At 39.7% G+C, this 13,068-nt stretch overlaps 1 protein-coding gene and 1 pseudogene across 1 annotated transcript; both read right to left on the bottom strand.

Moving 5' to 3' along the window:
- Window positions 1-461: 461 nt before the first annotated feature.
- LOC140531993 (ADP-ribosylation factor 3 pseudogene) lies at window positions 462-2,461 on the bottom strand (annotated as a pseudogene).
- A 2,811-nt stretch (window positions 2,462-5,272) lies between these two features.
- LOC140531455 (olfactory receptor 6C2-like) lies at window positions 5,273-6,211 on the bottom strand. Its single transcript, XM_072650396.1, has one exon. It carries the CDS (start codon window positions 6,209-6,211, stop codon window positions 5,273-5,275), a length of 939 nt encoding a protein of 312 aa, XP_072506497.1.
- Window positions 6,212-13,068: the final 6,857 nt, after the last annotated feature.

Here is a 13,068-nt window from a genome sequence, read left to right as displayed (position 1 = left end):
TCATATATTTTTCTATACCTGTATATACACTCACACACACACACACACACACACACACAGACAGACAGACAGACAGAGGCCTATGAAATTTCCATGTGGAATCAGAAGGGGAAGGACAAAGGAGTAAGGGAGTGGCTTGTGGAGGCAGGGAGGGGATTTGATTGCCCAGAGCACAACAAACAGAGCCAAATCAAGCAAAGGCAGAGAAGCCTCTCCCCATAAATACTCTGAGGGAGTGGTGAAAATATGGGTGGCACTCCATGAAACCATAGCACTCTATTTTTGTTTTGTTTTAGACCCAATAAATTGGAGCAAATCATCATCTGGACAGCAATTGAGAAACAAGACTGATCATGCCAGCTGTCAGGGGGAGTGGGCAAGGCTCTTGCTAGACATGTGGACATGATACTTGGGGTCCTCACCACACTTACAAAGGGGTAGAGAGTGGGTACATTTTGGGAGGGAGGTGGAGGATGAGCATTGGCTGGGGCTCACTTCTTGTTCTTGAGCTGGTTGGCCAACCAGTCCAGGCCTTCATATAGCCCATCACCACTCGTGGCACAGGTGGCCTGGATGTATGAATTATGGTGACACAGAGAGTGCAGGTCCAGTTTGTCCATTATCTCAGCTGCATTCATGACATTAGGCAGATCCTGTTTGTTTACAAAGACAAGTAGCACAACATCCTGGAGCTCATCTTCAGCTAGCATCCTTATCAATTCCTCCCGTGCCTCATTTACTCTTTCCTGGTCACCATTGTCAACCACAACTATCAAACCACAACTATTTTGGAAGTAGTTTCTCCAGAGGGATTGCATCTTGTCCTGGCCACCCACGTCCCAGACTGTGAAGCTGATATTCTTGTATTCATCAGTTTCCACATTGAAGTCTATGATAGAAATGGTGGTGACGATCTCTCCCAACTTCAGCTTGTACAGGATGGTAGTCTTCCTAGCAGCATCTAAATTTACAGTCAAGATGAGCATCTCTTTCTTCCCAATCAGGCTTCTCAGCAGGTTTCCAAAGATATTCCAAAGATGAGAAGCTGCTGCTTCTCAGTGGATGGAGGGAGCTAAGTGAAGCAAGGTAGCAACTTGCATATGGCTTGTGTCCTGCTGTTATAAAGGGGACCCAATTCCTGCTCCAGGGACCAGGTCTGCCACTGCCACTACCTCTGATTGGCCTTGTTCCACCAGCTGACTCTACTGAGGCTGCTCCCCTGTACCCACATCCAACAGCCCACCAGTCCTCAAGAAAGAACTTTTACAATGGAAGGGAAAAGAGGGAGGTGAATGGGAATAAGTGAGCCTTATTATCATCAGATTCTGCTTAAGCTTAAGAACAGAATAACACTCAATAGGGTATGGGAAATCTATCTTACCCTGCAGGAAAGTGGAGGAAAGGGAAGAGGAGAGGGAGGATAATAGAAGAGACAGCAAATTGAAGGAAGAGGTAATCAGAAGTAAACACTGTTGTGGGGGGGACAGGTCAAGGGAGAGAATGGATTAAATGGAGGGCAGGACAGGATAGAGGGAAATGTGGTTAGTCTCTTGCAACATGACTGTTATGAAAGTGTTTTGCATGGCTACACATGTATGACCTATATTAAATTGCTTGTTGTCTCAATTAGGGTGGGTGGGGCAGAAGGGAGAGAATGTGAAAATAAAAGCTTTAAAAATGAATGTTAAAAACTGTTTTTGCATGCAAATGAGAAATAAGATGTACAGGTAATGGGGTATAAAAATTTATCTTGTCTTACAGGAAAATAGAGGGGAAGAAGATGGGAGAGGGGAGGTGATAGAAAGGAGGACAGATTGGGGGAAGGAGTGGATGGGGTGCACGCTGTTCTGGGGTGGGGTTGGGGAGAAAATTTGGAATTCAAAATCTTGTGGAAGTGAATGCTGTAAACTGAAAATAAATTATGTAAAAAAAGCAAAAAAGCAAAATAAAACAGAAAAGAAAAAAAGAATGTTATACAGTTCCTGAGAGGTGATAAATTATATGTGCAGAATGAAATAAAATTTTGCATACAGTCTAAAAAAATATTATGAAGTAAAAAAGAATTGCCAGCATACAAGTAAGAGGCTAAGACAAGTGTAAAGAAGGAAGAGAAAAGAAAAAAAAATATTAAATGATAACTATGTGCCCAGAACTGGGGTAACCTAGGGAATAAAAGGCTAAAATGAGACAGTCTTTGCCCTTAAGAATTTGATATTATAAAGGGAAGGGAGTACAATATGTGGGGACAGTTAGATGGTACAGTGGATAGCTTATTGGATGTAGAGTCAGGAAGATCTGAGTTCAAAGATGCCCTCAGATACCTACTAATTCTGTGACTCTGGGCAAATGTCTTAACCCTTAATTGTCTCAGTTCCTCATTTATAAAAACAGGGACATATTGGAAAAGCAAATGTTAAACCAATCCAGTACCTTTACCAAATAATACAAAGACAGTGTCCATGGGGTCATAAAGAGTCAGACATAACTCAGCAACTAAACAACAACAACAAGGACACATTTAGGAAAGTGTTGGAAAAGGAGCGGTATTCAGTTTGAAAATGACATTATGTTGTGTGTCTTTGAAGTTTAAAATATGGAAGAAAAGAGAGTTCAAAAGAATGTCCTTTTGAAAGAGAAAGTGCTGGTAAAGTTACCTTTGCTGAAAATGAGGGGTGAGAGTGGAATAAGCAGGCTGAAATGTAGAAAAGGAAAATCCTTCTTCTGATAAGACAACATAAATTTGTAGTGACCTCCACTGACACAGTTGTCTAACTCCAAATACCATGCAGCACCACAATGAGGAAGAATAGAAAAAGAAGATTGTATGGCTGGACTAGGCAGGATTTTCACAGGGAATGAGTAGGGATAGGTAATGAGGCAAGTGTAGAGAAGAACCTTTACAGTCAAGATTGTGAAGAAAGAAGGAATGACCTTAGTACAAGTGCAAGATTTAGGGAAACGGAAGGTCTAAAAGAAAAGGGGTCAGGGACAGGGAGTTGTGTGTTGCCCATATAGGTTATGGATTCCCATGGAGCTGTCTGGATATGGTTCACAGGGAGGCACACAAAGATGGCTTTAGAGTCTCCTCCAGCCAACCTTCTCCAAGGAAAAAATTAATTCCTTTCAAGAGGGAATGTGGGAGATTGGTATCAGATGCTGAGTGCTCTGTTCTACTCAGAAGAAAAGAGGAAAGGTCCTGAATTGTATTTAGTCAGTCCCATAAAAATTATTAGTTTAGGGAACTAGGTTCAAACTGAGCTCCTGGTTGCTATCCATTATTAAAGAAGTAGTCTAAGTCTGAAGTTGTAATCCCTTCCCATCAAATATCAGATCTGCAATAGACATACACAATCAAATAGCAAATAAACCATTTATCCAATCAAAAGGCAAATAGAAATAAGAGGAGGATAGATGACAATAGTTTTAATATTTAATAAAATAATTTTAAATTAATTACAGACTTTCAGCCTACAAGACTAGTTTCATTTTGAGGCTTTGACTTTCCAAGGTTTTAAGCCAAAAGCCCCATTTGACTATATATATAGGGCTAATTTCAGTGTTCAGGCAGGAGATCTCAGTATTTGGGCTTTTGCGTTTAATAAAATGAATCACCAGGCAAAACCGATTTCTCACTTGGCTGCTGTAATCGTAAGTGAATTTGAACATCTTCCCTGCCCCTTGATAGCCCCATGCTTTGAATTTTGGCCAAGCTCATAGACTGAGTCACATGAAGCCCATGGTGGGAGGAGCTTAGTGAACAGGTGGAATAGGAAGTCTGCAGCAGGAAGAGAGAATGAGATGGAGCTGAGAGAGAGAGGATGCAGAGCAGAGCAGCTAGCATGAATGAGAAGGGGAGTAATTTTGTCTAAGGGAGCTTGTTTGGGGAGAAGCCAAATGGAGGAAAGACTTGGGGATGGCCATGCTCCCTTTGTTGATAATGTGTACAAACATCTTTATTACCATGACAGAATTGGTTTTCTGGTATCTGAATAAATATCTTGATTCTGTCTTTGAGGAAGAGAGTTTATATTTTGCAAATTTATCCTGGAAATAACACGTCTATCCATAGCAGCTGCTGTGGGTATCCCATGAGTGCTACAGCTGTACTGCTTTGAGTATTCTCTGACTGACAGCGTCACCATGCCCCAGGAACCTAATTATTGGGAAGACTTCATCATCCTGAAGGATCTCATCAGCCTTTGTAATCAACATCATCCCTATTCTCTGCCTCTGATTGATTGAGTGGTGGAAGCATGAATTTCAAACCTCCAGTAAAGAGAAGACTTGAGCTCAAACATTCCCTAATTTCTCATCTAACTGCACTACTTTGGGAATTTTCTGACTGACTTCTCCATCATTCCCTCATGCAGGCTACCTTTCCTGTCCCTCCTGATTTTCAGCTTTGTTTTGTGTGTGTTGTCTTTCTAATTACATTTTAACTTCCTGTGGGGCAGAGATTGTCTTTCTTTTTTCATATCTGTGTCTTACTGCTAAGCACAGTGCCTGGTATGTAACAGACATTTAATAAATTTATCTTGACTAGTAAGTAAGGGTCTAGAAAATTTTTCTTTTTTTTTCTTTTTTTTTTATTATTTTTTAATGTTTAACATTCACTGCCATACAATTGAGATTTTATCCCCCCCACACCTACCCCCCACTACCCCCCTCCCTCCCCACGACTGCATACAATTCTGTATAGGTTCTATATATACTTTCCTATTGAGTATATTTTCACTATAGTCATGCTATGTAGTCGGACTAAAATAAATGAAAGAAATCATATAACAAATCAAAACATGATACACAAACACATACACATACACAAACATGATCTGCTACATTTTGTGAATGACTTCCATATTTCTTTCTCTGAGTGTGGAAGGCATTTTGCCTTGAGAACCACCTTTGGGATTTTTTTTTATAAGAAGTTTTTGCGTTATTACAAAATAGAAAATTTTTTGATAATAACAGTCTCATACGTAGTAGATTCTATAAATAATCTTACATGAATTTTATAGAAATGAAGTGGTGAGTGAGGCTGTAGAAAGGAAGTTGAAAGGAAGTCAAAACCTTTGAAAGACCCATGGAGTGGGGAGGGGAAAGTCTCTATCAGTGAGGATTTCTGGATAAGAGAGAAAAGGAGCTGCGGAATTTGGGTCTGTGGGTAAGGCGGCATGAAGAAGAGAATATAATTGGGACATAGGTAACAAAGAGTTCAAAACTATTCAGGTTATTCTTTTTTTCCTGATTCCGCTTAAATGTCTATTGCCTCTCATAACTTCGAAATCAATACAATCCTTTTGAATGTGTCTCTTAAAACCTGTATTACTTGTTTATTCCTCAATACATAAATGAAGGGGTTCATTACTGGTGCCGCTGAGGTTGCCAGCACTAACACCATCTTATTCAAAGTCCCACCTTCTTTTGCAGAAGGTTTGATATAGATGAAGATACAGGTGCCATAAGTCATGGAGACCACAATCATGTGGGAGGAACAAGTGGAAAAGGCTTTTTTCCTTTGTTCAGCTGAGGGGAATCTGAGAATAGTCCTGACAATATAGGCATAAGATAAAACCACTAACACTAAGGTGATGATGAGTGTCAATATAGCACATGCTAAAATTATTCTTTCTAGTACCTGTGTATCAGAGCATGTGATCTCCAGCAACGGTGATATGTCACAGACAAAATGATCAATAATATTGGAGTCACAGAATTCTAGCTCAAGACCCCCACTAAGTACTGGAATGATGATCATCAACCCAGACAACCAACAACTCAGGAGAAGCTGGTTACAGACTCTATTGTTTATGATGACTGCATAGTGTAGAGGTTTGCAGATAGCTACATAGCGATCATAAGACATGGCAGCTAAGAGAAAAAATTCTGAGGCCCCAAAGAAGATACCAAAAAATAATTGAGTGAAACAGGCATTATAGGTCACAGTATAGTCCCCAGTTGACATGTGGTACAGGAATCTGGGAATACAGACAGTTGTGAATGACAATTCCAAGAAGGAATAGTTCCTAAGGAAAAAATACATGGGAGTTTTAAGGTGGGGATTCACCAAAGTGAGAGTGATGATGGTGAGGTTCGCAGTTACACTCAGCATATAGGTCAGAAACAAAAAGATAAAGAGTAGAACCTTCAGTTGTGGGTCATCTGTCAATCCTCGAAAAATGAAAAATGTTATCCCTGTATGGTTTCTCATTTCTGACCTCTGTCTTCTGATGGGTCTGTATATGAGAGAGAGAGAGAGAGAGAGAGAGAGAGAGAGAGAGAGAGAGAGAGAGAGAGAGAGAGAGAGAGAGAGAGAGAGAGAGAGAGAGAGAGAGAGGGAGGGAGGGGGAGAGGGAGGGAGGGAGGGAGAGGGAGGGAGGGAGAGGGAGGGAGGGAGGGAGAGGGACGGAGAGGGAGGGAGGGAGGGAGAGGGAGGGAGGGAGAGAGAGGGAGGGAGAGAGAGAGAGAGAGAGGGAGGGAGGGAGGGAGAGGGAGGGAGGGAGAGAGAGGGAGGGAGGGAGGGAGGGAGAAAGAGAGAGGGAGAGAGAGAGACTGAAGCTGAGAAGAGCCATCATTAAATCAGCAATGGAATTTGACTATAAATGCTCAAAACCCACTCATGGTCCACTCTTTCAGTCACTGACTAAATAAACAACCATATCCATCGTTATTTTATCCTCAATGACTTTGAGCTGTTTATCAGCTACTAAGCATAGCATTTCTATAGATATTTGTGCCCTAGTTATCTTTATTCTCCCCACCTCAGTTCCTTTCCTCCACCCCAATCCTTTCTAATCAATTTACTATGCATTATCTAAAATTTGATTCCTTCTGCTTTCCTACCATACTTATTTCCAGATATACCTCCTTTACTAAACCCCTTTGTGACCTAGAAAAAAAAAAAGTTAAGCAAGACCAATGCAATGACAATTTATAGTAGTGTACGCCAAGTACACTTCTGTTAACACCCCACAATGTTTTCAGCTATTCCCTAACTGTCTGACACTCACTTCATATCCACTTTGGTACTACCACAGAAACTACCATGATATCTTGGAATTTATGTGGTGACTTTCTTTCTTCCACTTCTTTTGCATATATGCACAGTGTTGAGATCACTGACTCATAGACCACGAATATTTTCTTCACTTTTGTCAGAAAATTTCAAATTGTTTTATGGATCTTTTCAACCAATCTTTACTTCCAGCAATCAAACATTAGTATGCTTATTTTTTCAGATCCCTTCCAAATTACAGTTTCATTTTTTTTTAACATTTGTCATTAAATGTGCTGTGTGAGATCAAACCTCAGTGTCTTAATGGGTTCTTTTACTTTGAATTCATTTTATTTAATTTTTTTTAGCATTTTAATGGTTATTATTAATGGTTCTTGGTATTACATATTTCCACAGTGTAAACATTTTGAACTTAACCTACTTGTTCCGTGAGTAATTTTGTGCATACATTCATCTCCTCTAAAAGCCCAAATTCTTCTCCTTAACTTCCCAACACCTCTGGGCTCTTGTTTCTGTCATAAAACCAGGCTGCTATACAACTAGATCACACATATACTAAATATTTGTAGCTTCTCCTTGAGGAGGCTCTATCTTCTCTTAAAATGACAGAGCTCAGAAAGGAGCATCTCCAACATGTTATCTATCCATGGTTTATCTATTATAACACAGACAATGCTGAGATTGTGGGGAGGGGTGTGGTGGGGTGGTGACATAAGGAGAAATCAGGGCTAGGACTTTCAGCAATAATAAGTGTTGAGTTTGAAGTCTTAGTGGAAAGTATCAGTGCCCACCAGCCTCAACGACCATTCTCTGAACATCCCAATATCCTTTAGGCACATGTAACTAAAGTAAAAGAAGTGAATTATGAATAGCTGCCTTAAGCCACCTACACCTGATGGAGTCTACCATAAACTATTCTACATCCATGCTCATTTATGTCTTGTCTAATACCTAGAAGACCTGATCTCCTGGTTCATTGCACTGTTTCTGATCACGTTTTCTCAAAAAATTACCTCACCAAGACATGACCTTAAAGTCCCAGACTAGGAAGCACAATCAGAGGAAATTTATTCTCTACATCTATATGGGAAGAAGAACCATTATTGTGTCTGGTTTAAATTTGTCATTGGAAAGACTGATGGTGAAGCACAGGTCTGTCCTATCAGAGCTGCTGGTATGAAGGGAGGGGAAAAGTTTTCCTATGTAAGGCTAAATCATAAACTGCTTTGGCAATTAGGTCAATGAACTGCGGGGGAGGAAAGAACACTTAGGAAAAGAAAAATATTAGTAGGACCCAGGAAGAAGCAGTTGTGCAGCATGTTGCTGGAGGAGCAAAAAATGATAGAGGGACAGTCATTTTGCTGGGAAGAAGCCCAATCTCCTAGAGAGAAGGCACCCATAACCAAGAAGGGAACCCATCTGTTTCCACCACACCATTTCCACATTAGGACATTCCAAGGTACAGGCCCATTTGCTCTGAGCTCATTGATTCTAAGTCAGCCTCTAATAGAAGGTATTTCTCCACTTCAAATTAGATTCACAAGGCCCTCTGGAACCACCATGCCGATTTGCTAGTCATTTTTAATATGACTTCTATTGGAAGTGAAGAAAATTATTCTGTCCTGGACAAGTGAAGGACCATTCAATCTCCACCCACAGCTGCAAACCCTCAGCCTTAACATTTTTATTCTTTTTTGCCTCATTTCTTATTGCCATATTATTTTGATTGTGAATCAACTTATCTGCATGCTTCCCTCTTACCTTAGAGGCAAGTGTTGGTTGGCTCAGTGGATAGAGAGCGAGGCCTGGAGTCAGAAAAAGCTGAGTGCAAATTCATCCTCAGACTCTTCCTAAGTTTGTGATTCTGGACAAGTCACTTAATCTCTGTTTGTTTGACAAAATGATCTACGAGGGAAGAAAATGGCAAATCATTTCAGTTTTTTTTTTTTGCGAGAAAGCCCCAGTGACACTATGGTCCATTGGATTCTGAAGAGTTGGACATTACTCAACGGCAGCTTTATTACCTTAGCTTATCAGCTGCACTGTTCTGTACTTCCTGGATGTCCTCTGGACTTTTTATCTGAGTCCTTTCAAAGAAGTGAAGGGAAGATTTAGCTTAAGAAAAAGTCCAGTTACATAAGATTCCCATTAGAGTTTTAAGGGGGCTTCTCTCCACAGTCTTTCCAAATGCTTTCCTCAGTCTTCTAATGCTTTTTCAAACATTTTTCCTCTACCTAGCACCTCCACTACATCCTGGCACTGGAATTCCTATTTAATTTTTTCTTTTTGCTGTCAAGTAACAGAATACCTAATAAAGGAACTACAGTAAGTAATAAATAACTGACAATGGCCACTTCCAAAAAAACAGTTTAACTTGAGAAGGTGATATTATATTGTTATTAATATTTGGAAATGGAATTGGAGCTTTTGGAAGTTGAGGTAATGCATATATAACTCCGCCATGAAGACTGCTATCTATTGTGCTTCCAAAGAAGATCGATGTTAATGAGGAATATTGGCTATTGACATTTCCAATGTTACTCTTTATCTTATCTTTTAAAGTAACTGTATGTTAACTAAGTTCTATGTACAATGATGGAGTTTGTCCTCAGGGACATAAATAACTATAGAAGAAATATAAATCTTTGTATGTTTAGTTCAGAAGGCTAGGGAAGCTGAGGTGCATTTATTTCCACAAATGTTCTGGATATTAGACAGAAAAATCTAGAATTCTCTTTCCCCTCTTGCAGGTGGCAGCTTATGTGTTGTGACAAGGTTCCTTATAGGGTTCTGCCTGTATTTCAAGATCCTTCTTGTGATCATTGTATGTTCTGGCTTCAATTCATGCAGGAACACGTTATGTCCTCCATCAGAGTGGAGCATTACAATGCAGAGTAGCCGTAGTCCAGCATCACCTTTCGCAAGTGATATTTTGCATCTTGGTAGATGCCATGTCTGTCTGATCACTCTGTCCCGTGGTTCCAGGTTTAAAGGACAGGAAATGTAATTTACTTTGAGCAGGATCTGGTCACAATTGTTTCTCACTAACCAAAAGTTAAATCTGTTCAGTAGCTCTAAAAATATTTCCCATCTGCCTTCAATGTTCCTCCATACTCCGCTGGATTACACTTCCTTAGGACAGCCTATTAGTTGTTGGAATGGCTTTTCCTTGGTTGCTGTAAAATATTCTCCACAAAGTCCTAGAGGACTTTCAAACATTCTTGATGTAGAGATCAGAGCTGTACAGAAAGTTTGACTTTCAAACACAAGAATCAAGAGAAACATGAAAAGAGAAACAGGAAAGAAAATCATAAGAGACTTACTAAAGTTGACATGGAAAGAAAACATTTGTAACTCTTGAAACTTTTCTCAGTATTTTCTTAGTATATAGACAGAGGGCACAGAGAGTTGAATAGAAAGGGAAGGTATCTAAAAAATAAAATTAAGGGGTGAGAGAGGAATATATTGTGAGGAAAAAGGGAAAAATGGAATGGGGTAAATTATCTCATAAAAGAGATAAGAAAAAGCTTTTTCAATGGAGGGGGAAAGGGGAGAGGTGAGAAGGGGAAAAGTGAAGCTTACTCTCATCACATTTGACTTAAGGAGGGAATAACATGCACACTCAATTTAGTATGAAAATCTATCTTACACAATAGGAAAGTAGGGGAGAAGGGGATAGGTGGGGTGTGTGAGGTATGATAGAAGGGAGAACAAATGGAAGGAGGGAGTAATTAGAAGTAAACACTTTTGGGTCAAAAGAGAGAATAGAATAAATGGGAGCAGGGCAAGACAGAGGGAAATATAATTAGTCTTTCACAACATGACCATTATGAAAGTCTTTTGCATAACTCCCCGTGTATAGCCTATATTGAATTACTTACCTTCTCAGTGGGAATGGGTGGGGAGGGAGGAAGGGAGAGAAGTTGGAACTCGAAGTTTTAGGAACAAATGTTGAGAATTGTTTTTACATGTAACTGGAAAATAAGAAATATAGGTAATGGGGTATAGAAATCTATCTAGCCATACAAGAAAAGAGAGAAGATGGGGATAAGGGAGGGGAGGGGTGTGATAAAAGGGAGGGAATATTGGGGGAAAGAGTAATCAGAATGCATGATGTCCTTGGATGAGGTGAGAGTCAGGGGGAAAATTTGGAACTCAAAATCTTGTGGAAATAAATGTTGAAAACCAAAAATAAATAAATAAATTTAAAAAATTCCCCACAATGACCCCTGAAGGAAATTTCTCCTGGGTCTTGAGAAATGAGGATTCTGTATCCCTGAGTGACCAATTCAACAGTTCAGAATCTGGAGTTGCAGACACCAACAAAGCAATGATCTTGGTTTCTTGGATCCACGATTATTGGAGAGTCAATTTCTCTTTTCCTTAGGCTTTGTAGGAAAGATTCCACACAGAGTGACTTCTAGAGACAGAATTGTGGTCCAGTAAAAGCTTGTCTCTGAGTTTATCTTCCTGACAAACTCTGTACTCTTACATCTAGGTTCAACTGTGCCCCTTAAATAATTTTTTCTTCCCTGGGAAGCATTATCCTTCCTTATTCCTCCAATAGTATGGCCTTCCTCTCAGTAAAAAAAAAAATAATAATGAAAAATTGCCCCTTGATGTCTCAAGTCACTTAGGATTGCTTTCCTTTTCAGTAAGGAAACTCACCCAAAGGAAATAACTATAATGGGGAAAGTTCAAGAAATATGCAACACATGGTAAAAGAGAAAGCTCCCTGTACCACTGACATCACATAAGTAACTCATCTAACTATGTAGCTCTAAGCCTGACCAGATTCCATCAAAAGTCAGAAGTTAATGTCCATGTAATTACAAAGAATATTTCAGACACAGGTGCTGGATTACATTCTGGAAAATTTACAGTGCTTGTCGGATTTTAAGAACAGAATTTTTGATTTTGATAAGCAGTAAAAAAAATTTTAAAAATAAAGAAATAAAATAAAAAATAGAATGTTTGCTTGTCCTAAACAGGGAATTCCTTTTTTTCCTCCATGGAGTTGGGGGATGTTTTGTTTAATTCTGGAATTGTGCCCTCAATCTTGTGTTTTGGGTCACTCTATCTAATAAGTTTTTTGTCTACCTTGTTCTCTGGCAGAATGGGCTCATCTGTCCTATTACTGTTCGCATTGCAATTGACCATAGAGAAACTTTGGCATTACCTTTCACTGATAATTTTGTAATTTTCTTGATGCTACATCTGTTCAGCTCATCTGTAAAGGTGATTGATTATAAGACCAGTAGATGGAAAATGGTCCTCCATTTGATATAAGACCTGATCACAATTTTTTTTCCTTTTCTTTCTATTTTTCTTTTTTTTTTCTTTTGGAGGCAGTCAGGGTTGTGACTTGCCCAAGATTATACAGCTACTATGTACCTGAGGCTGGATTTCATCTCAGGTCCTTTTGACTACAGGGCCAGTCCTCTGTACACAGTACCCCACAATTGTTTTGCAGTAATGACTAATTAATGGTATTCAATAGCTATACAAATGTTTCCCATCTGCACTTTAGGTAATTATTTTGCATTTTGCATTGGAATAGACTTGTTCAGGATACCTCAATTTGTTCTAGTGATAAGTTTTCCATGACTCTTGTAATATATTATCCCCCAAGAACCCTGAGAAATTTTTCCCCTGATATTGGTGAAATGGAGCTTCTCTCTGACAGCTAAGATGTTGGGATCACCTCAGGCTAAGTGCCCACATCCCATAAACCCAGATCCAATGTTAAAGGCACCCTCACAAGCAAGGTGCTCTGATCTAGGTCGACTAGAGCCATGATTAGATAAAAGATGAAATAACCTCCCATCAGTACTCTTTAAAAGGAAGATCATATAGAGACTACCTGTGCAAAACTGTAGCCTCCAAGAGGCTTATCTCTGGACCTGCCTACCCCCTCTTTCTGTAAGCCCCATCTCCAGGAGCCTAGTGACCTTATACTGGCTACTGTGGACCCTCCTCTGTTTCCCCCTTTTCCCTGGGTATTGAATGCCCTACTTTTATAGTTGCCTTACTCTCCCTTTTCTCCCTTCTCT

The sequence above is a fragment of the Notamacropus eugenii genome, chromosome 3 (assembly GCF_028372415.1).
Source record: "Notamacropus eugenii isolate mMacEug1 chromosome 3, mMacEug1.pri_v2, whole genome shotgun sequence".
In the NCBI taxonomy this organism is placed as follows: Eukaryota; Metazoa; Chordata; class Mammalia; order Diprotodontia; family Macropodidae; genus Notamacropus; species Notamacropus eugenii.
This window is presented reverse-complemented; position numbering and strand designations above follow the sequence as displayed.